Consider the following 26,257-nt stretch of genomic DNA (forward strand, 5'->3'; position numbering starts at 1 on the left):
ACACCCACTACCCACTCGAGCTAAATTGCTGCTCATGTAAGATGTAGTCGCAGTTAGACCTTAGCATCTGAAGACGTCAATGGCCATTTAAGTATGAGAGCTGTGCTTGTGTATGTGTGTGTATTTTCTATTTTTACAATGAAATGAACACCCTTAGTTGCTTACAGGCGTTGACATACGTCAACGGGGACAGATGAAAATGTGTGCCCCAACCGGGACTCGAACCCAGGATCTCCTGCTTACATGGCAGACGCTCTATCCATATGAGCCACCGAGGACACAGAGGATAGCGCGACTGCAGGGATTTATCTCTGGCACACCTCCCACATTCTCAACATATTGTCCCGCACTACATTCGTAGTGCCCCCGCCCATTATACTCATTACTCCAGTCACGGTCTGTTCCCCCCCCCCCTTCCTTGCCTCATGCCTTCTCCTTACCCCCTCTACAGGATTTCTGCTCCCATCAGGTGCAGTTATAGCTCAGTCAAGCCACAGTGGCCAGAGACAATGTGTGTTTGAGTTGTGTTTATGTGAACATAAATGTGTGTGTGTGTTTTCTACTTCAGAAGGAGGCCCCTTGGCTGAAAGCTAAAATTTATTGCAGTCTTTTCCCTTGCCAGTCTGTGACTCAATGTCTCCTCTATATGGTGAATAGCAATCTATCCTTTTCAGGATACTGTCATTATACCATCCTGGACTTCCCATGGTTTGAAGGACACATGGTTTACATCAAACTAAAATTGTATATATTTTCTTAAAAATGTTTCCATGGAAAGCAAATAAAGCATTATCATCAGTAGTCTGGAAACTACCCTGTGAATAATAAAGTTTTGTGAAATACTGCAGGAATAAGAATTTAGCAATTTTGTGTACTATTGGTACATGCACTGCATGTACATTATAAAACAGAAAAAAATCTCTCTAAGTAGTAGACTTGTAGCAAGCAGACATATTCCACTACTTTCCTATGTCTCACAGACAGTGATGTATGTGCACCTTGTATTCAGCTCAGACCTGCGACATGTGGCAACAGGTGAAGAGCGATGGATCACTTATCATATCTGATGGAGTCTGTATCAATATTTTTTACTGCCATCAATAGGGTGAAAGGGGTTGCCACACTAGTAGACAGATGTCTCTAATTCAGCTGTTCATGAGTGGATATCACCATACTCCACAAATTACTCAACAACAACTAGTTGATAGTATTACAGTATAATAAGTCACTGTCTTTTATCATAGATAATAACATAAAATTGTACTTTACTACAGTTTGTGCGATTAATTCACAGATATTCACCTTTTGCCAGTGGTGACAATATAAGGTAATGAACAGAAGCTCCTCCAGAGCTTTCACCAAATACTGTAACATTGTCTGGATTACCACTGAAGTAATTAATGTTCCTTTTAATCCACTGTAGAGCAGCAATTTGGTCCCTCAAACCTAAGTTACCAGGTATGATGGAATCTTGTGTACTAAGGAAACCTGAAACATATGGAAGTCAAATAAGTGAAAGTACTTACAATCTAGGAAGATTGTGCTTTGTACCTTAAGAAAAGTTTATGTTATTCAATGGTTAAATTATGAGGGTGTGCTGAAAAGTAATGCCTCCAAATTTTTAAAAATTTTAAATAAAACAAGCTTTATTGGCTTTCTACATCTTCATTCTTCATGTTTACATGCTTATTTCTCAACACAGTCATCCTGGTGACAACACATTTCTTCCAATGAGAGACCAGTTTGTTGATACCATCTCTATAGAATGTTTGTCTCTGTTGTCAGAGCCACAACCTCTTCTCTGCTTGCACCACTCCCAAAATCTGAATCGTGAACAACTGCCAATGTCAGTAACTTACAGCACTCAATAAAGGAAAGTCTTCTGGACCAGATAGCATATCAACAAGGTTTCTTTTGGAGTATACTGATACAATGATACAATAGCTACATACTTAGCAGTCATATACAACTGCTTGCTTGATGAAATACCCATACTGGAAGTTACACAGGTCACATCAATGCTAAAGAAAGGATAGGAGTAATTCACTGAATTACACAACCATATCACTAACATCTGTTCACAGTAGGATTCTAGAACTTATACTGTGTTCAAACATTGTGAAATATCATGAAGGTAATAATTTATTGACACACAGCACAGATTCAGAAAATATCATTCTTGAGAAACACAACTTGTTCTTTATTCACATGAAGTAACGAGTCATATCAACAGAGAATCTCAAATAATTCCATATTTCTAAATTTTGAGAAGACTTTTGACACGGTTCCTCACAAGAAACTTCTAATCAGACTTCTAATCAAATTTTGTGCCTATGGAGTATCGCTTCAGTTGTGTGAGTGGATTCATGATTTCCTGCCAGAAATCCAGCATCCCCGAGCAAATGTTATAGACCCTCTGCTGTTCCTAATTGACATAAATGATTTAGGAGACAATCTGAGCAGCCCTCTGAGATTGTTTGCAGATGATGCTATCATTTACCATGTAGTAAAGCCACCAGAAGATAAGAACAAATTGCAAAATGACGTAGATGCAATATCTGTATGGTGTAAAAAGTGTCAATTGTCTCTCAATAAGAAAAACTGTGAGGTCATCCACATAAGTACAAAAAGGAATCCATGAAATTTTGGTTACACAATAAATCACATCAATCTAAAGTCTGTCAATTAGACTAAATATCTAGGAATTACAGCTCTGAATAACTTAAATTAGAATTATCACATAGGTAATGTTGTGGGGGAAGGCTATGTTTTTATTGGCAGGATGTTTAGAAGAAGCAAAGGTCTATGAAAGAAACAATCTGTGCTACACTTGTTCATCCCCTGCTAGAGTACTGCTGTGCTGTATGGGGTAACGAGCGAGTTGTGGCGCCCTGAAAATATTCTACGTTTAGAGTTGGCGGGGCCGCACGGGCCGCTCGGCAACCTGGGGCTCATCAGCAACCGTGTGGTGCCGAATATTAGCTGGAGCAAGAGGGGTAGCCCCAGCACGTGGACAAGGCCGATCGTGTGGCTGGAAATTTCATGTTGATGCTGTCTCGAGGACTGTGCTTTGTGTTGATGAAGGAAATTCGTATGCTGGGAGTGCCAAAGATGGGGGACTTTGTGAAACCATAATGGCAGACATTTCACAGTTCATGTAGAAATTAATAATAGCCAGAGCAATCATGATACCTTAAAAAGAAACATGCACATTACCATTATTTGCTCGATGATTCTGATGGTGTAATCAGATTTTCAGTATCTTTATTAGTTTAAAGTTTAGTATCTTACTGTAAATTATACAAGTATCACCCAGCAACGAATTTCCAAAATCTAAATGGTTCATTTGATTTTGTCAATCGACATGTCTTTAGAAAGCTATTAGTGTAACCCTAAATTGGTATGAATTACAGGCATATAACTTGAATAGTACAAGAGTTATTGGAGGTCAAAGTGGCCAATTACTATTTATCACATCAGGCCATAAGTAATCCACAGTTACATGAAAAGCGGCAGCACCATGCTTATAAATATATTTATTCATCTATGTCTTTGTTTATATCCGATCTATACTATTCATGAAGAAATTGGTCAAATATTTACTGCATTTTAGAAAGCACAGAGACATTAGGCTACTGGCCTACTTTTGTTTCTATTCCTTTGATATATGTTTATTTGATTTGTTTATGTATTTAATAATGTGTATTAGAGTGTGTTTATGGTCCAGCTGCAGGAATATTTATTTCATTTCAAGTTATTTAAATGTAAATCCAATATTTTGTATGTGTTTCAATGTGTCTGTGAGTGTGTGTTGGCTTGGAGATATGGCGGGAGCACTCTAGTCAATCACAGCACTTGTTACTACAGTAGGCAACTACTGAAGTCAATGGAGAGACTGGATGGAAGTGGAGGAGGAGCACTGGGTCACATGGGGCAGAGGTGTGCTGGATGGGAAGGCACGATAGGCGGTCGCAGGAAATACTTGAAGAGTGTTGAGCAGTTTCCAAGCGGTTGCGGGAGATAGAAATATTTCATAGTGCCAACTTGTGCACTTATGAGATATTCATGGCTTCTGCAATGAAGATGTAGTATGCATTTAGAAGGGAATTTCTTGCGAGCTATATTGTTGTTCACAACTAGTTACGTGAAGTTGGAATCTATTGTTTCCCTGTTATTCAACTTATAATTTATTTAATTGCTGGACCATCGACACCAATATGTGTTCTGCAGTAATAAGCGGCATTATTAAAGGTACTTCTGCTATCATACTCATCATTTAAAGTTGTTAAAAATAGTACCGGCAGATTTTATTTAATTGCAATCTTTCATTTATAAATTTCTAAGTTACATTCAAAATTCACAAATGCCGAGTGATACGAACCTTCAACCATTCGATTCATGTGTATTTTCATATTGTATACTGTAGACTCAGCAGTATTTGGCTCATGATGTAGCACCTATGTATCTCAGCCCCTAGACAACAAAACCAGCCAAAACTTTTAATATTTGAACTTCGAGTCTGAGGGTATGTAGCTGAGGACCACCATTAATTTTTTGAAAGCACGCAGCTGTATGCTATCCTTACCAGATGGGATTGATGGAGGACATAAAAAATGTTGAAAGAAGTGCAGCTTGTTTTACATTATCACAAAATAGAAGAAAGAGAGAGTGTGTCACATACATGATAAGAGAGAGGGATGGCAATCATTAAGATAATGGCATTTTTCATTGTGGTGAGATCTTTTGATGAAATATGTCACAACTTTCTCCTCTGATTGTGAAAATATTTTATTGTCACCAACTTACATAAAAATATGTGTTCTGCAGTAATAAATGGCATTCTTAAATGGCATTCTTAAAATGCGAAAAACTTGAGTCATATAGAAAGATTTCTGGGTTCATTTTTCCCACGTGCTTTTAGAGAGTGTAACAGTAAAGAAATAGTCTGAAGATGGTTCAAAGAACCCTCTGCCAGGCACTTAAGTGTGAACTGCAGAGTAGTCATGTAACTGTAGATACAGATGTACATGTACGTCACTATCAGAGTGATGTCCTCGAAGCTGTTATTTAAGTTTTGGAAGTAGATGAAAATCAGATGGGGACAAGTTGGGACTGTACGGAGGGCAATTAATGACAATGAAACCAAGGTGTTGAATTGTTGGAGATGCTGCAGCACTCATGTGTGGCCTGGCACTGTCATGCAGAAGGCGAGGGTGACCTATATTTGAACTCATGCTTTCAGTTTACTGAGGGCCTTGCTGGTACCTTGCAGAGTTTATGGTAGTGACTTTAGGCATGAACTCCAAATACTCCACCCTTGAATATCCCAGAACACAGTATGAGTTTGCCTGCTGTCGACATGGTATTGGTGATCCTTTGTGGTGGTACTCCATTGATGCTCTCCTCTTTTTCGGGTCGAAATGGTGAACCCAGCTTTCATCACCTGTCACAATGTTGTTAAGGAACCCATCAAGCTTGATGTGTTGCTCACACTGACACAGGGAACTAAGTGATCAAAGTTAATGAAAGTTTACTGGGCAAAGAAAGAAATGCCTGCTTTGACAATAGTAACAAAATCACAATTACAGTGTCTCACAGGTATGAAGACTTGACAGTATGGTGATTCCAAAGTCTACAAAGTAACACAATTATGATCTTCACAGACTAATACACATGTATGGAAAATATTCTAAGTCCAAATAAGCTGTGCTGAATAGCACCAGCATATGAGCAGAAAAGTCTATCCTGGATACAGTCTGACTGCGTAAAAGAGAACAATGACGAAGGCTGAATACAGTGGTGTCAGTCCCTACGATGGGCTTCATGAGCCTCCTACGATGATGGGGTGAATAGCACCCGCCTGGAGGCTAGGAGAGGTTCTCGAAGTCAGAAGAACTGACTTGCTTAACTCTGGCACTGACCTTTGTAGTGGCCAGTGAGGGAATACTCATGGCACTATTTTCTGGTCATGTGTGTGGTGGACATGAATAGGCCCCTAGGAAGTGGCGGCCTCTGCAAGTACTGGCACTGTCACCTGGTGTCCATCTGTTACTGCGACAGGGTGAGTCCGCGACCCTGAAGCGTGCAGGGGCCGTATAGGCTGCACGCATGCCCCAGTTGCCAAAGGGATGCCGATCACTTCTGCGAAGACCACCAGTATAGCTAATGTTCAAAATTGTTGATAGCTGACCAATTTCCTCTGTTTCATGTCAGGAGTGAGCATTGTTGGCACCCACCATCCACACAGTTATCTTTACGACAGTTCTGCAATGATGGCCTGTACGAGCTCTCACGCTTATGATATGCCACACTTATCTGAGGCCTGTGTCTGTGTTATCTGATGATTTTTCTCTTATGAATACATCAACCTGATTCTAACGAGTCTCCTCAGTTGCTGTCACACAAGTTAATGTTAGCACCAAAGTTTCCTTCATTATGAGAACAAAACAACCCAATGTCATACATTACTGATGTCAATATAATCATCACCATCAACAGGTTTCATTTTTCTATGGACTTTAGTTGCAGGCATGCTTCCTGCAGTTATAAACTTGATTACAGCACACTGTTTCCCATGCTCCAGCACAGTTACGTTATCCGTCGTCATGTTACATGCTACAATTTGCAGCACTCTATGTCAGCTAAGCATGAAAGTCGACTGAGTGATATGCATGGCATGTAATACCTCAATCGACATCGAGAACAGATTAAACAATGTGGAGGGATGACATTTCAGTAAGCCCTCATGTATTTCAGGACAAAAAGACTTTTAATGTGCCATTAAAGGCACAATATTTTTAAATTTTAATTGCTACTATGGCTAACATGACACCAAAACATCCACACAAAAATTTCTTAATTAATATGAAACATAACAGCATTATCTTCCAAATCTTCACTTTTTGTCAGAGTATGTAACAGGCTTCTGGCAATCTGTCACTAGCCTTAATGTATGTCCATTAAAATCATGTTCATTGCCATAAATACATCATACAAATAAAAAGGTTCATCATTAATGGTAAATATCTTTGATTTTTAAAGATATAAGAAAGTTTTATTGCATCGCTATACTGTATACAAAACCAGTTTTCCAAACTATTAGCTTTGTTCTTGTTGTTAACTGAGGGAAATGACCTTCCATCAACTTCAGGTGACTGCAAAAACCTATCATGTATACTGATAATGCAAACACAGTACTTAAGAGCCTATAAATTTATCCCAACTGACACAGTCCACGTGATGATGGAACAAGCCAACATCAGAGTCATATCAAGCTGAGAAAGACTTACATTGTGACATTTCAAATGTGTGCCTAATCTTAACCACCATGCAAAATTAAATACCAATGTACAAAGAACAATTAGAACAAGTAGAAAAATTTAAATATTCAGTGAACTAGATAAATCAGCCCCAAATGCCACAGTCCATGTGATGACTGAACAAGTCAACATCAGATTCACATCAAGCTGACGAAAACTCTTATATTATGACATTTCAAATGTATGCCTAATCATAACCATTGCAGCATAATTGGATACCAATGTAAAAAGGACAATTAGGACAAGACAAAAAATTTACATATTTTGTAAACTAGGTAAAAAAAGCAGTAATGTCATATGTCTAGAACGAACTTGACGAATTTAGCTCAGGACAGGAGTGTGTACAGGAACTGTGACACAAATTTAGGAGAACAGTTGGCCAAGCACTAGAGAGACACATGCCAAGTGGAGCACATCACGATGGGAATAATTCCCCATGGTCCACAGTCTCTGTAAAGAAAACTTCTAAAGAAACAATGTCTATTGTGCAATAGGTGTAAAGCACAGTTCACAATTAACAGGGTAATAGATATATAGAGATGCTAAATGAAATGCATCTGGCTGTCAAACAAGTAACACACATGGCCTTCAATGACTACTGTAGCATAATCTCACTGAAATATCTCTGACAAAATACAAAGAAATTCTGGTCATGTATAAAGACAGTGTCCATACACTCATAGATGACACAGAAACTGCAACTGAATGTAGCAAAGCAAAAGCAGAAATACAGAACTTCACTTTCAAGAATTCCTTTACACAAGAAAATATGGGAGCACTGCCCCAGTAAAATCTGCACAAATTGCAAAGATGAATAATATACATTGATGTGACAAAAGTCATGGGATACCTCCTAACATCATGTTGGACCTCCTTTTCCACAGTGTATCAAGCAATTGAATCGGCAGTTGGAAAAAGAAAATATCTCCATAAACCTGTTTGTTGGGAAAGTCAAAGAAACTTTATAACTTATGCATTTACATTGAATCAGAAATTATTTTTTATTGCACATACAGAACAACATTTCCATCCTTTTGCAGTGTTCAGACAATTTCCAGGTATTGTACTTTGAGTCTTAAAATTTAAAAGAAGTTGATGGATTTGTTTCCTTGGAAATGTGACTAAAAATAGAGAAATAAGTCAATAACGCCTTTCAAATTTTATTCAAAATTATAAAAACATAACACTATAGGCTATTGGAAACATGTATATAGTCGAAAAGTTTAAAAGGGCATCAATTATTTGACCCCAAGAATGCACAGAAAGTTCTAAAGAAAAAAAACTTGGACACAAAAATCACTCATCATCATGAGGAGCTGGATCTGAGGTGGTAGGCCAAGTCGTCGTAGAAGTCTTCCTTTTTTGTAGGTATGTAGGTGATTATCTTCTCTACATCTTGCATTTTTTTCTCATTTATGGGCATTATTCCTGTGTATGCAGTCACTGTAAGAAGCGTTATTTCATCCAATAACTTTGGTTTTTGAAGGACAAATTTTGTCTGAATGATGCGACCAATGAATTTGGAGGCTATTACAGAACCCTTCAAATCAGTTGAATATTGAAGGTGTCGATATTTACAAAAACAAAAGTTTGAATGTTTGTCAGTACTTTTCATTGATTTCTTGAAGAACTTTGGCCACCAATCCTTATTGTTCACTATTTGTTCTGAAGTCACCTTTCTCACAGAATATCCAGATTCGCTGTTTGTATCAACTCACAGTACTCGTCCACAGCGTATATTCTGTCAATTTTCCTAATCTTAAACTTGACAGCACCAAAGATCCTATCACACTACAGGAACTAATGTCCACGAATAGGAAAATATTGGTGAATTGTGGCAAAATGGCCAAGTGATATCGAGGCAAGTAGAAACCTGACACCTGGTTTTGTCCACCGCAAGCATCACTAAAATTGTGACGATCTTTAACAGTTACAGTCATGTCCTGAATCTTCAACCAAAATAGGCTACATACCTCATCAGGGCCTCTTTCAGCCACACTTTCTGGATATGTGTAGAAATTTGCTGATCCTATTTTCACATCATGGATACAGAAAAAGTACAACCAAAGCAGCTGGAGCAAGAACAAACTTGTTCCGTGCCCTGCTGTCATCTGTTGGCCTTGCGTGGCAGTAGTTGGAAGACAGAAATAAATCCAGTCTTTGTTTTCTTCTTCCAACTTACGGAATTTCAGACCTGGTTTTCAAGGTTTCATAGGTTGGTTTTCGTTCCTTTCTTGTATTCTATAGTTGCGTGTACTCTTACATGACTCGAATTCGGAAAATCTTGATTTATTACTTTTGGTGTTTTATTTTCTTCTTCCAACAACCAATTCAATTCAACATGGCATGGACTCAACAAGTTGTTGGGAGTCCACTGAAGAAATATTGAGCCATGCTGCCTCTACACCCATCCATAATTGTGAAGGTGTTACAAGTGCATGATTCTGTGCACAGGCTGACCTCTCAATTATGTCCCATAAATGTTTGATGGGATTCATGTTGATTGATCTGAGTGGTCAAATCATTCACTAAATTGTCCAGAATATTCTTCAAACCAATTGCAAACTACTGTAGCCAGTGACATAGCATACTGTAATCCATAAAAATTGCATCGTTGTTAGGGAACATGAAGTCAATGAATGGCTGCAAATGGTCTCCAAATAGCCAATTATGACCTTTTCTAGACAATCATAAATTCAATTGGACCAGAGGACCCAGTACATTCCACATAAAAACAGCCCACATGATTATGGAGCCACCACCAGATTGCACAGTGCCTCAGTGACAGCTTGGGTCCATAGCTTCATGGGTCTGTGCTGTACTTAAACCCTCCATCAGCTCTCACCAACTGAAATCGGGATCATCTGATCAGGCCATGGTTTCTCAGTCATCTATTGTCCAACTGATATGATCATGAGCCACAGTGAGGTGCCACAGACAATGTCGTGTTGTTAGCAAAGGCACTCGGATTGGTCATCTGGTGCTACAGCCCATTAACACCAAATTTTGCTGCACTGTCCCAACAGATATGTCCATCATATGTCCCACATCGATTTCCACAGTTATTTCTGAAGTGTTGCTTATCCATTAACATTGGTAACTCTTCACAAATGCCACTGCTCTTGGTCATTAAGAAAAGGCTGTTGGCCAATGCATTGTCTGTGGTGAGATCTAATGCCTGAAATTTGGTATTCTCAGCATGCGCTTAACACTGTAGATTTCAGAATATTGAATTCCCTAAAGATTTATGAAATGTAATGTCCCACATTTCTAGCTCCAACTATGATTCTTCCTTCAAAGGCTGTTAATTCCCATTGTAGGGCCACAATCATGTTGGAAACTTTTTCACATCAAACACCTGAGTACAAGTGATTGCTCCATCGATGCACTGCCATTTTATACCTGGTGTACATGATACTACTGCCATCTGTAGGTGTGCATTTTATTATCCCATGACTTTTGTCATATCAAAGATGATATTAATGTCAGCAGTGTTGATAAGTAGCTGATACTGCTAAAACTGAACAAATCACAGGACGCAAGATATTCGATACACAATTTGCAGCTGTGTTAGCCACTCTTTTAGCTGTAATATCGGCATCTACACCTACATTTACATAGATACTCCAGAAGCTACTGTACAGTGTGTGGTGGAGGGTCCCCTGTACCACTGCTAGTTACTTCCTTTCCTGTTTCACTTACAAATAGAGTGAGGGAAAAAAGGCTGTCTATATGCCTCCATATCTTATCTTCATGGTCCTTACACACAATATGTGTTGGCCAGTAGCATTGTATGGCAATCAGCTTAAAATGCCAGTTCTTTAATTTTCTCAACAGTGTTTCTCGAAAAGAACATCACCTTCCCTCCAGGGATTCCGATTTGAGATCCTGAAGCACGTCCATAACCCTTACATGTTATTCAAACCTACTACTGACAAATGTAGCAGCCCACCTCTGAAATGCTTCGATGTCTTCCTTCAATCTGATCTGGTACAAATCCCAAACACTTAAGCAGTACTCAAAAATAGGTCACACCAGTGTCCTATATGCAGTCTCCGTCACAGATGAACCACTCTTTTCTAAAATTCTCCCAATAAAGCGATGTCAACCATTTGCCTTCCCTATCACAGTTCTCACATGCTCATTCCTTAAGAATTCCTTGAGCCATTCACATATCTGTAAACTTATTCCACATGCTCATACCTTCGTTAAGAGCCTGCCATGGGGTACCATGTCAAATGCTTTCCAGAAATCTAGAAATATGGACTCTGACTGTTGCCCTTCATCCATAGTTCACAGTATATGATGTGAGAAAAAGGCATGCAGAGTTTCGCACGAGCAATGCTTTCTAAAATCATGGTGATTCATGGACATAAACTTCTCAGTCTGACAAAAATTTAATATGTCCAAACTACGAATATGTTCAAAAAATCTGTAGCAAACCAAAGTTAGGGATATTGGCCTTTAATTTTGAGGGTCTGTTCTTTTACCCTTCTGATACATGGAATTACTTGCACTTTTTTCCAGTCATTTGGAACTTTGTGCTGGGCAAAAGATTCATGATAAATGTATTCCATATCCCTCAAACAAAAAACTGTAACTCAGTCATTAGAGAAAGCACAGGTCACACACATCTACAAGAGAGGTAGCAGAAGTGATCCACAAAACTACCATTCAATATCATTAACATTTATCTATGTATAATCATAGAACTTATTCTGAGCTCAAACATCATGATACATTTTTACTGGAACACAACTACCTCCTAAAAATACGTTACACTGTCAATACCAGGCGGGTGGAGCACGTCCTTTGCAAAATATAAAACAGGAAAGGATTAATAGTGAATAACTTAGCTGAGACATCTTTTTTGAACTCACCAGTTTTTATTTGTTTCATCAATATCGTATACTCTAAAACTACAATTGAGCCTGCTTTGCTCAATGACAGAGAAAGAAGTGCTACATTCTGTTCCCCCCCCCCCCCCCCCCCCCAAGGAAGCCAGTGACAACAACTGCTCTGGATAAAAATGACATAGCTGAGTAACTGTCCAGACCTAATTTTCCTAGCAATCTATGCTGGAGGGAGTGCAAACTCACAGCAGGGCCACTCTAGCCAGACAGCTCTTTTGTGCAGGAATCAGATGACGAGCAGTCCACAACATAGGGGGACTGGGGGGGGGGGGGGGGGGGGAGGGGGGGGGCTCTTATGTGTTGGGAAGCTGACTCTCTTAGAGGAGACAATCTTGATTAAAAACAGTGAGGACACCCTACAAAGTCTGGAAAAAATGGATTCATAGCCGAAGTGAAAGGCAAGCATCTAGGGGGGGACAACACCTAAAGAAAAAGATGTGTGCTGGACCACCTTTAGGTGACAGCCCCACCACCTAGTTACCCCAGCTACAGGTTGTAATGCAGCAACTACATTACATAGTACTGTATAAATATACCCACTTTATTTTGCAATTTTATTTAAAGGCTTCAATAGTAATTTTAAAAATAATAATAACGTAAGGGCTTCACCCAAATTTAAACCAAAGTAATTCATGCCATCCATAAGGTGATGTGATTTAATACATTTTCATTCTTAATCAGAGTAAATGTAAATGAGAGTATGCAGAAGGCAGTGGGCAGGCATATGTCAAACAACCGGTATAGAAGGCTCTGAGCCATCTTGAGCAGGAAGGCGCAATGGTTGATGTAGCCAGATGTAGATGGGAGTGCCAGTTGCATGGGTAAATGATAGGTTTCTACTACCTTCTCAAACAATTTCAGCATAGTAATACCACTGTGGTATCAGAAAGCATGCATGATTGTGAATGCTGGGGGGAACCCCTTAACTCTTCAGGTTAAGAAAAATATATTTTAAATGTAATCTAAAGCACGTAATTGAGGACAGGGCTTAAGAAAACAATCTCCTCTCTTATATGCTATTTGTGTTCAGTAGTTTATAAAATGAGTAATGAGGTGATTACTCATCGGTGCGGAGGTACGCATTAAGTGGAGGGGAGCGCTAGTTTTGGCATTGGCACTTTTGCTCTGGAGAACCACTCTGGGTCCTCTATGATGGACAGACACATACCTGACCACTCCGATGAAATGATAACTTTATTGGGTCAGTAAGTACTTTTACAGTACAAATGGCTTTCCAGGCACTGCTCCGAGTGTCTGGAACAGCAGCTGAGTAGCGACAGCTTATTCCACAATTTGATATGCCACAAAAAGCGTACGCGAGGTAGTGATTTGATTGTGTGATTCAAAGTCTCATTGGAACTGTGATGAACATTAGAACAATGTTAGAACTGCATATCACAGTCAAGATGGAGTCTAGTCATAGTGGGTAAGTGATTTCTTACATGGCTTGGCAATGGTGTGAATTTCCATAACTCATCAAGGTTTTACTGTATGCAAGATGGCTGTAGAGTCAAGTGAAGTTACACAAATCTAAATTCATTGTCTCAAGTGGTAATGTTCAGGCAAGTGAGTGTTTATTGTAGCTGCATCATTAGAAGTCCTGTGTGGTAGTGCAAAATTAATTGTTCAACTCTAAGTAAAACCGGTATCTAAATTCTATGTACATAAAGAGAAGACAGGTTGTTCTAGAAGGGCCTACTGTATATCGCATTGTTCTGAAGGATTGAGCCTGATTCATTGTGAAGATAATTTATGTACGTAAGTGAGAGATGTGTCATCAGAAGGCACGTAAGGGAAGACGTTAGCCTGATACTCTGTCATTTGTGTACTCTTGGATTAGCTGTAGGTGCAAAACATTACTGTAATAGCAATCTCTTGTTGTTGTAACATGTGCTTTATTGGAGGACACTGCGCCTCTGAATTATACTTTATTTATCATGGTAGGTCCATGTTCTTATTTGCTGCAATACCCTATTTTCATTACAATATTACATGGTTGATTTGTTGCTTCCCAAGACTGCTTACAGTGAGTAGCATCATGAGTGGGAGAGCAGGACTATTTTGAGAACCAAACATCTTTAAGAAATATAAAGGTCATGGTCTGTGGTGCTTACAACATGTAACAAACATTAGGTAGATGTTGGCTCACTGTGCACCCAATGTAATACAATCTATGTGGCACCAAGGCTCTCAAGTCACTAACCACTGGCACCAATACATTAATAATAGTATGCAACTCATGTTATATCACATTCCAGCGTTTGGTTTAGTCATAATGGTAATCAGGTGGAATCTCAAGTAATAAACTGTTCCACTGACCCTTGCAACTTCCAAGGTCAATATCTTGTAACAGGGCAATTACAACATTTCTCACAGAAATCAAGTAGGAAAACAGACTGATCTTTTGATGATGACCAACTGGAACAGGCAATGATGCCTGAACCAAAACTGGATATGAATAATAATAATAATAATAATAATAATAATAATAACGACAATCATAAATTGGTTCCTGCTGATGAGGGCAGAGTGTAAAGAGTGTATGAGATATTACAGTATCTCAAACAGAATGACTTCCCCCATACCAGCCAGTATGGACTTTGAAAAACCAGTATTGACTTTGCAAACATTGGTCATGTGAAACCCAATTTATTCTTTTGCCACATGACACCCTAAAAGCCTAAATCAAGGCAGTAAGGAAGGAGTGGTACTTGTACACTTCTGAAAAGTTTTCAGCCCAGTACCAGACCAATACTTATTAACAAAAGTATGCTCACATGACTTATCAAATCAAAATTTGTGAATGGATCAGGATGTTTTGATAGCAAGAACATTTAATATTATCTTGGATGGAGATTCATTGTCATACATATACGAGGTGCTATACAAAATTTTCGGGACTGGTGCTGCCATCTGTTGAAAACCTTACGTTTGGACTAATGGTCACCATCACCATCATCTGCACGTAAACACCGGTCCCAGAACTTCTGCCACTGGTCAAATGTTTTCTGGAAGGCCTGTTCTTTGAAGGTGTTGTGATGCTTCTTGAATCCTCTCTAGAGTGTTAGACTGACAGCCTTTCAACTTGAGTTTCAATTTTGGGAATAGCACGAAGTCACAAGGTGCCAGATCTGGTGAGTATGGTGGGTGGGGTACAACCGCCATGTTGTTTTTTGCCAAAAAGGTCCTGGTGAGCAAGGACGTGTGCCAGGGTGCATTTTTGTGATGTAGCAACCAGTTTCTTTGATGCCAAAGTTCGGGCCGTCATCACCACACATTTTCACGGAGCCATCACAAAACATCACAGTAGTACACAGAATTCACTGTTTGGTTGGGTGGGATGAATTCTCTGTGTACGATTCCCTTGGTATCAAAGAAAATGATGATCATGCTCTTCACTTTGTCCTTTGTCAGTCTCGCTTTTTTGGGTCTTGGAGAGTCCGGGCTCTTACACTGGGACAATTGTTGCTTTGTCTCTGGATCATAACAGTAAATCCAGCTCTTGTCACTGGTGATAACCTGGGACAAGAAGGTTGGATCATCAGATGTGGTCTGACGAAGGTCCATGCACACTTCAACACGCTGTGTCTTCTGATCAGCAGTCAAGATCTTTGGCACAAATTTCGCAGCAACATGATGCATGCCCAATTCATCAGTCAACATTCGTTGAATGTCCCATATCCAATACCCACTTCATCTGCAAGGTCTTGAATGGTTGGACATCGATCCGCACGAAACAATTGTTGAAGTTTGGCAACAGGTCTTCCAACATGAGCATCATCTTCGACGTCTGTACGGCCAGCCCTCAACCAAGCATGCCACTCAAACACACACGTACAGCTCATGCTCTGTCCCCTAAACACCTGTTGAATCATTGAAAGGGCCTCCGTAGCACTTTTCCCGAGATTTGCACAGAATTTGACACACACACGCTGTTCTGTTTGTGGATCCACGGTGAAATCACCACACACCAAACACAGAGTATTATGGAAACCACTGTGGACATGTAATACATCCTCCCATCTGAATACCACTCCGCACACTGACTCATCAGATATGCAGCCCTCGCCACCTAGTGGTACAAAGATCTACTACTCCTACTTTCCAGATGGCAGCACCAGTCCCGAACATTTTGGTTTCCACCCCGTGAAACTTCAGGTGTATACAAGGAATGTGTGGTGAGATCATTGCCGTAAATATCATTTTTAAAAATTATAACAGAGAATATTAATAGCAACCTGGGAATTTTTGCAGATAATAGTGATCTACAGTAAAGTACGATCTGAAAAATCTACATAAATATCCTGCCAGTTTCTGATAAGGTTTCAAAGTGATGAACATCTAGAGCAACTCGCTAACCTTTTCACATGTAAAATTTTGCAGTTTTCAAACCAGAAAATGTAGTATCGTACGACTATAGTATTATCGAGTCAGAGTTGGACACAGTCAACTCCTACAAATACCTTAGTGTAAAAATTCATGGGATGTGAAATGCATTGGTCATGGTCATATAGGTTCAGATATACGTAAAGCAGGTGCTATACTTTTGTACATTGGCAGGATGCTGGGAAAATTAAATCAGTCTACAGTGGAGATTGTGACCCAGTCTAGAATATTGCTCATGTGTGTATGAACCATGCCACATAGGAATAACAGGGGATATTGAATATGAACAAAGAAGGTCAGCACAGATGATCACATGTTCGTCTGACTCATGGGACAGTGCCAATGAAATTCTGATAAATCAGAAACAATAGATGTTTAATGACAAAAACCAGCTCACTCTAGGAATATGCTACAGCCTCCTATGTATCATTCCTGTAGGGACTGGAAAGATAAGAATAAACTAATTACACAAGGCACAGAGGCATTTAAGCATTCATTTTTTCCTGAACTCTACAAGAGAATGGAACAAGAAGAAACCCTAATACATAGTATAATGTGGAATGTACTCTGCCATGAACTTAAAGGTTGTTTGCAGAGTAAAAATGACTTACTGGCAACTGTAAAGTAACTCTATAAACCACACTAAAATAAACACTACATGTAGAATGCCACAGGGTCCACCCGAGTTGCAAAGTAAAATGTAGTCAACACTTTAAGAAGTTCAGTTCCAGACATTTTCTCTTGGAAGTATCTTTCATTATGTTGACTTGAAGGCCAGATTGATATCTAATTTTGTATACTGGTACTGCAACCCAATGGCAATGAGAGGTTGTGTCATAGTTATGTCTAATGGATGCTTGTTGAAGTTGTTTGTCCTAGAATATAGAACACCACTCTGAACATTAACAGAACAGGACAAGGACACATGGAAATCAATTCTGAACCTGGTTTTGTGCTGCAATGTACAATCAGACAATTTTATCATTATCTGCAAAAACAGTATTAAGGAAGGAATGTATTTAGACGTGAGTACATGACTTCCAAGGTCATTACAGGGCCTCTGTAAGATGCAGAGATATCTGCAGTAAGTATTATTTGTATTGCTCACTTTTACTTAATGGCAACTTGATTTACTTTAGTTTAATTGACCAAGAACAAATTTCATAATGTAATAGAGAATGCAAGTATTGTAAAAATAAGCTAGGACCCTTGGATTGAAGTCAAAATGATGAAAGATACTTTTAACTGTAAACTACATTGATCTGAGCATCTTGATTAGTTTATATGTGAGCAGACTCCATTTGTTAATGTAACCCAGATGGAGCCCACAAATTTTAGATGTAGTGCTTTTTTTAGTACACAATCATTAATTTCTATTGATGGGTACTGGTAAGTCACTTTTATATGCTTCATGTGGCATAACATGTGTCTATCAGCTTGCTGTGAACCAGTTGCAGTGTTCAGTCATCACATGTGTAAGGATGAGACTGGCCTGTTAATGATTATGTTTACATCAAGAACAAATGTCATTCTTTGAACTCTCAGATACAGTCATAAGAAGGTGATTTATCTAAGTTAGGGATAGTAGAACGTATATGAAGGTCACATTTTAAGATTCACCAATGGCCGCTAGATGACTCTACTGACCTGTGACACTACTATTGTTTTAAAATTTGTTATTTGTTATTGTTAATACAATGATAGCTCAGAAATTGGCCATATATATTCTTTACATGAACAACCATAGAGAAGCACAATCTAGTTCCAGCTGCTGGTCCCTGATATTATTTATGATCATGTTTTCCAAGCATGTGGTCAGTGGGTGTGATCAGTAGTAGCTGCATGAGGAAGAAGAAATATTTAGTCCTGTGTTGTTTGGTAAAAAAAATAATATTTTGTGATTTGTTTTTAGAAGATGTATGGAGCGATAATAAATGGAGTACATTGCAAACACTATTTTAATTTGATGTACCCTGACACAGGAGCCCCTAGACCAAAATTAACATGACTGAGTCTACAGAAGTGTTTTGTTAGGAGAGTACTTAAGTACGCAAATACAGAAATCTTTAAAGTGTAATCCCAAAGTACAGAAAACTTATTTACACTCAGGCATGAAAAGTTTTCTAATGTTTATAAAATGAAATTTGTCTCTCATTGGCTCTATCTGAAAATTTTTGGATTACGATTACACACACAGCAATCATCCTATTCATATGAGACCTCATATGAATATGACGATTGCTGAACTTGTAAATGCTATGAATGAGTTTTTAATACATTTTTCATGAGAATTAAAATATTTGAAGCGTTCTGTTGCAATATTCATGACAAATGAAATGTTTTCAGTGATTTTCATACGAGGTGATGGCTTATGGCCGAAACCAACAGTACTAATAACATCCAGTTAATACAGCTCAGTGTCATGAGTTTTTTGAGAGGATATACTATGGCCAGAATATTTATGCAATGTGAAGCCAATAGGCTGAGAAATATGTTGTAATGTTGAAAATAGCTACAAGTATTACGATAAGATGTTGAGGTTTGTTGACGTACATTGCAATGATGAAATGTTGTGGTTTTCTTTGTGAAATATTGATATATTGCAAAACAGTGGCAAGTTCAAGTAACAATGATGGAGGTGGATAGTGATACTGCAGCGCTCTCTCCAAAGACTCAATAGTATTGAGATCTGGTGACTGTGGTGGCCAGGGAAGATGCAACAATTCATCTTTCTGCTCACAAAACCAGTCCTGGATGATGCAATCTGTGTGAACAGAGTCCCTGTCATCTTGAAACACAGCATCACCAATGAAACACAGCATCACCAATGAAAAATGTTCCATAGGATGGGCCTTATCAGCCAAACTGGTCACATAATCCTTGTCAGTAATTCAACCTTGCAGAGTACCCACAGGGCTCATGAAATACCACAATATGGCTGCCAAATCTCTGCCGAACAACAACCATGTTTCACTCTTGGGACATAACTCAAGCACAAGTTGGAAACAGTGTGCAGCAAGACTCATCTGAACAAATATCTTTCTTCCATTGCCCAATGTCCAGGTTTATGGATTTGGCACCACATTTTCCTGTTACTGGCATTTGCATCACTGATGAGTGGTTGTGGGATACCAGCTCACCACGCAATTGCCAGCTTATGGAGCTCCCTCCCTACTGTTTTGGTGCTAACAGGATTCATGCATGCAACATTCAGTTCTGCAGTGACTTTTGCAGCTATCATCTTTTATTTTTCGTCACAATGCTCTTCATTGGCCATATATGTCATCGATCACTCAAAACAAATTTTCATCCATATTGTGACTTAATGGATGATGTTCTTCCACTTTCCCTGTATGTGGTATAAATCTTTCATATGATGCCTCTTGTAACACCAAACACTTGGGCTGACTTGGTTACAGAAGCACCCATCATATGAGCACCAACAATTTGCCCATTTTCAGTCACTTGGCACTGGCATTATGCAGAACACTGTTCTGAGCATGAGTAACACTTGCAAATATACTGAGGACACTTAATCCTTTATTAGTGAAATATTGATGACATTTGAAAAGGTGTTGTGTATTATTTGACAAAAAATATGTATGTTAAAATATTATTAATCAAACATGTTTTTTTCTGTTTTAAAATTTTCTGTGTGTTTATAAATTGATTATCTATGAAATAAGGAAGATGCTAAAAGTACAGCTGAAGAAGTAAATGTGGAAGAGGGGCTGCAAAAGCCAGTACAATGAAAAAGTTTTTACTGTTTTTAATGAAAAATAATAATTTTGAACAGGAAGTCAAGTATTGTAAAATGTTACTTTTGAAACATTATGTTTTAATAGAAGTTTGTTTTCTCATGTGATTTTTATTCTGTTTTTGAAAACATGCAGAAAGTTAGTGGGAATATTAATTACCATTCTTTGCCACATGTGCTTAGTAAACGAAACAGAACTGTTAGTTACAAGTATGCTACGTAAATTAGTTGAATTATTAAAGAACAAACATTACTGTTAGAAAAAAATAGTGAAAATCTTTCTTTAGTTAACAAGTGTCTTGTCATTTTGCTTCCATGTTTGTTCAATTAGTATTTTGGAACAAAATAAAAATTTTCCATTTTCCTATGTTAAGTACCACTGTTAGAGTAAAAGAAATTGCATTAGGAGAGTTATCTGTGACAATGGAACTTTTCTAATTAATTTAATTTTTTGTTCTTGTAACAGTGTTTTTAAACATTGTGTATGTAATTCAAAGTGGTCATTATGTTTTACTACTCAGATTGCAGTCACTGTATTTGTTGTTTTGTAGCAGGTTAAGGCCAATCTGGGACCTAAATTCTAGTGTCATGTACTAAGAATAGATGTCAGTTCTCAAATATGTACTTCTCAGATAAAACTGTGAAATGTGCAAGAAGAACCCAATAAAATCCAAAATGTGACATGCACAACAGAGAAGGCAAACAAATCCAGTACATGATTTGCATGGGAGAGAAGACAAACAACTCCAAAATGTGAAATGTAAACATCTCTGAAAGAATAAGATTCTTATTTTATTATTATGGGGACTTTGTGGACGAGAAAGGAGACATATGTGATGATTATCTCATGATGGAAAATATTTTCTATAATTTTGTAAAAATTTCAATGAGATGGTGAATCCTAAATGTTATTTAATTCTATAGTTGCACTTGTATTTCATTACCAAAAAAAACTGCACAGCGGTAGACAAAAATACTTTCAGAAAAATTAATGTGCATTTTTTTCAGCATCTGGTTATTATTGAAACAACAGAATTAATTTGGCAACTGCCATCAGAACTTCTCAAACAAAAATTTTACAATAATTTACAATGTGACAGGGTCTGCAACTGTGATGAATTTTTTGAAAGATCTCTTGATGCCTTCAGCTGTCATTCTCTATGTTTCTTGTATGATTGTATAATTTTGGCCTTTGGCCATTTTCATGTATTTTATGGATGACTTTTTAGTAGTATGTTATGTCATGTACGTTGTTGCTCCTATGACATCATGTTTTGCTCATAAAATAATTCCGAGATGTTCACACTATTTTAGGAGCACATTACTTTCAAGCAGTTGTTACACACAAGAGCAAGCATCACACAGCACAATGATGTGTGGCCACCTGGCAGTAACCTGCATGCACTGCCTCCACTGGATCTCTGACCAACAGCAATGCCAGTCAAAGCCAACACTGAATGCACAATTTTCACCGAAGCTCAACAGAGGCCGCACACAACATATGCAATGTCTCCCAAACAGCCCACCTACTGCTGGTTTCATACCTCATTTGGCAATGCACCGAGGAACTGTTGCACACCATGTGCATTCCCAAACTCCATCCAAGAGCCGGTGTAGGCACCCCAGTCCCCAATGATACCACGCAGTGCCTTGTCAATCATCTTTCATCAAACATTTCCTCAGCTTGAGCAGGAGAGACTACATATCTGAGCACACTCAAAGATTCAATTCCCTGTCAACACCAGCACAGTGGCCAGCAAATGTCCTTACATCCTGGGCACCTCTTCACATCTTTCCAAATGAACTCATACTATGCACAGTTAACAAGTGTCACATTGGAGTGCATGGAGCAGCTGAGATTTAAGTCTACCTTACACTGGACTTGAACTTTATGTGAACATTTCACGTCACCAATACCAATGAAGTGGTGCTTGGTATGGACTTTCTCCGAGACTTTGGTTTATCTCCAGACATCTAAATGGCATCTCTGTTGCACTACACAACTGACTCACATATACCAGGCTCGTTTGGCCTCGCTGACTCTGCCACTGCACGTTCACAGAACCCAATGCTTCACGCTTTCTCAGAGTGCTCTATGTTGATGGCCTGATTCGCACCCTCCTTGGCTGAGTTTATGGTTGGGCACTCTACTGATTCCACTCTCCATGCTCACAACATCAAGCTCTAAGGGTTAATCGATGACACATTACAAAAACTGTTGCAAGCTCATCGCGTGTTGCGCAGCCAATGCACACACACACAGCACACCCACAGCATCCACCACACCCCCTACAGCAGCTCAGCAACTGCAACAATGATAGCTTACTCATGTTAGTGACATTATCCCCCCTCCCCCTTGTGTTCTCCCAGTGCACATCCCTCCCCCACAACTCAACAGCAGTTTTCCTCCAGCGTGAGTGAACGATGCTACAGTAGCCATGATTACAAATGGTACTTGCCACAAGATTAACTTAACAGAGGAACACACCAGCACCATAAGGCTGCCACCTCATTCTGAGGAAATTAAATCATGTGAAAGTGATCATCCAACAACTTCTTATCATCAGAATCATCTGCCCTATGGACAATAAATGGTTATCTCCCATCCACCTCATTCTCAAAACAAAAAAATTCATGCCAATTGTGCAGAGACCATGGTGCTTTGAACACTCAGACTATAATGGAGAATTATTCGACTCCCAACATTCAAGGCCTCACACACTTCTCAAAGGCGCTCGTGTGTTTAGTGTACTTGACTGTCGTAAAGTGTACCACCAACTTTAAGCGTTACTCATGACCCCATTTGGCTCCTTTGGGTACTGTTTTATGCCTTACCCCCTCAAAAATATGGCCCAGACATGGCAACAATTTTCTCTATGCCTGACTCTTCCTCCCTCTGTCGAGGAATGTGAACACCACCTGGCTCACGCACAGGCTACACTATGTGACCACATGATTAAAATTAACCACAACTAGTATGTGACACCATAACTTTCCTTGGGAATATTGTGACTGCTGAAGGCATCTGTTCAACATCCAGCCGAGTAGATGTCATCCAAGCTTTCGAGGCTCTCACATCAGCAATCTTCTATGATATTACACTGTCTCACCTAGTATCCAACACACATTTCTCTGTCACAGCTCACGTATGCAATATGCTGATAGGTGCAGTTTTGCAACGATGCATTAGTGACACTGCTGAACTGCTCAGATTCTTTTAAAAAAACTGACAAATTTGCAGTGCAAGTGGTCAGCATTCAACAGTAAACTTCCCACGGTCTACAAAACAGTCAAACACTTCCTTGACCATAGGCCCATTATGGGTGCCACCCACAACCCAGCTAAAGATCTTTGCTTGAGATAATTCTGACACATGGACCTAATTGGCCAGTACTCTATGGACATCTGATATATCTGAGGGACCAATAACGTGGCTGCAGATTATTTGTCATGTGTGAATGCCATCACTGCATCTGTTAACATGAATAAACTGCCGACTTCAAAAGGATAATGTCTAGCTTTCGAATTTACAACATGATTCCACATGCAACTAACCTTTGAGTCACGGTTCCCCCCTGCCAATTTTGTTTGATACCTCAACAGGAGTCCTTCCCTCACTCATGCCTACATCATTTTGGTGAGCTGTTTCTTGCACCCCTCCATTACATTGCCCACCTTGGCATCAAAGTTATGATTCATTTCATCACTGAATGTTTCGTGTGGCCAGGGATCAAGAGTGACCGTCATAATTGGACTTGGTCTACCCTGTTAGTGGAGCAAGGTCAGACAACATGCACAATCACCTCCTGATAAATTTAACTAACATCCCTAAGGGCTGCCTCCACCACATCCATCTTGACATCTTGGGACTCCTCACCATGTCTGATGGGTATTGATCGCTATATCCTGTCTGCAGTTGATCAAGTTAAGAGGTCAGCATATCCCCCACAAAGCAATGGAGTTGTTGGGCGCTGGCATTGCACACTTGAAGCAACACTCATGTGCCATGGCAGATCCTGGTTGGAGGCCTTGCCATGTATACTTCTTGGCAATCAGACGGCACACAAAGATGGCCTGACAGCCTTGTTCACTAGCATTCTCTACGGCAAGAAGCGTTTGGTTCTGCCAGATGAATTTGCAGAAGAATCCAAGCTCCTGGCTCAGGATGAGCTCCATACTTTGGTTGACTGAGTTCACAACCACATACCTAATACTCATGCCCCTCTTCCGCGGTTCCAAACCCTGTTATATTTTTCCTATATAAAGAACTTGATTATATTATGTTATGGGGTGACTCAGTCTGGGCAGCATTATAGCAGCCATTCTCGGTCCCCACAACGTCCTCAGCTGTCAGTAAAATGCCACAGACATCCTAAAGAATGGAAAATGTCAAGTGGTTTCAGTAAGGAGGGTGAAACCCACATTGATACTGGATGACAGCACCAGCCCAACTGAGTCCTTCAACAAAGAGGTGACAGGTGACACAACCTCCAACTCAGGCACCACTAACAGTGAAATATCAAGCAGTGTGTGCGATGACAACTCTCCACTGTGTGATGCTTCCCCATGACCCCTTCAACCCTTCTATGTACAGCATTTACAGTCAACATCGTTGACCTACACGCTGGTGTGCTGTCCATTGAAATTTGTGATGGCACCATATTCATCATCACCACTACTCCTACCACCCACCCTGGCACACCTATGGCACACATCACGTAGCTTAACACATACAAGCTTGCCACCTACGCAGACGAGAAATGAATCTAAGCCAAAATCTCTGATGACAGGCTAGTTTCAACCAATATTCCTTTGTGCCTGTCATCATTCAATTATGGATTCACTGACAAACTGCCTCACTCCCACACAGGCCAACAATTCCGTCCACCAATGTGATTATGGGACTACTTCACGTCCAGCCTCACCTCCACACTACTGGGTGGGCAGTGCCAGATGGGGTCTCCTGAGGTGCCTGTCAATGACCAAACATCACCTTTGGCACCAGAACTTACTACATGACTATGTTCTTTGATTTCAGTCTGTTGTTATTCTACGTCGTTGTTCACATATGTTTTCCGTGTGTGTAATATTTGACTGATAAATAATATTCATACATTCAAACATTTTGATAGTTCGTTCATCCAGCCACTGATGACAGTAACTGATTTAACCATATGTTAAATATGTGCTTTGTCATTTGAAATATAGAACTGGTATTTGACCTTCAAGTCCAGAGAACTGAGACAGTGATTTGAGTTAAAGTGCTGGTGGACATGAAACATATGCCATTCTCTTTGTATTATTTGAAGTAAACTACTGTGAAAATTGACGAAATATGTATTTGAAATATATACTGCTGTATAATAAGTCTTTAAAACTGCAAATTTATTACTGTAGGTTTAGTTATGGTAATTATTTTTATACTAAAGTAGAACATTTCATTTTGCTTCCTGTGTACAATGCTGAAACTAGAGGATATGGGACAACCAGATGGACCTGTTAAAGGTATGTATTCATTTTCAGCAAAATGTACCAGTGAAAAGTGTATTTGTGATTAAAAAGAAAAGTGAAGTGACTGGAAGGTTGAAAATTGCTTCCTTTTATATTTACATAAAATGAACAGTTGAAAATATTGTCTTCTTAATTTATTTTTCTCTTGCTATGTAATTTCTGATTTACAAAGGCAAAAATTTAAATAGGAAATATGTTTTTTTCTCTTTTACATGATTTTGTACTCGAATATGTTTTGAACAGTTTATGTATCTTTGTATTGTCAGTTTACAGCCAGTTTTGACAACCAAAATAATTCTGGATCTGAATGTGTGATATTCTTTACAAAAATTACCTGTCTTCTTGTCTAGACATTGGATTATATAGTTGGC

At 39.1% G+C, this 26,257-nt stretch overlaps 1 protein-coding gene across 3 annotated transcripts in view; it reads right to left on the bottom strand.

Annotated features, from left to right (window-relative positions):
• LOC126457927 (venom carboxylesterase-6-like) overlaps positions 1-26,257 on the bottom strand; it is a 186,493-nt gene that overhangs the window by 139,733 nt on the left and 20,503 nt on the right. For all 3 annotated transcript variants that reach the window (XR_007585556.1, XM_050094623.1, XM_050094624.1), the window contains exon 4: positions 1,303-1,488. Coding sequence is in view for 2 of the 3 variants with exons in the window: in XM_050094623.1 (XP_049950580.1) it covers positions 1,303-1,488 (186 nt within the window). In the remaining variant the exon portion in view is untranslated. The remainder of the gene's footprint in view (positions 1-1,302; positions 1,489-26,257) is intronic.

This window comes from Schistocerca serialis, chromosome 2 (genome assembly GCF_023864345.2).
Source record: "Schistocerca serialis cubense isolate TAMUIC-IGC-003099 chromosome 2, iqSchSeri2.2, whole genome shotgun sequence".
NCBI classification, from domain to species: domain Eukaryota; kingdom Metazoa; phylum Arthropoda; class Insecta; order Orthoptera; family Acrididae; genus Schistocerca; species Schistocerca serialis.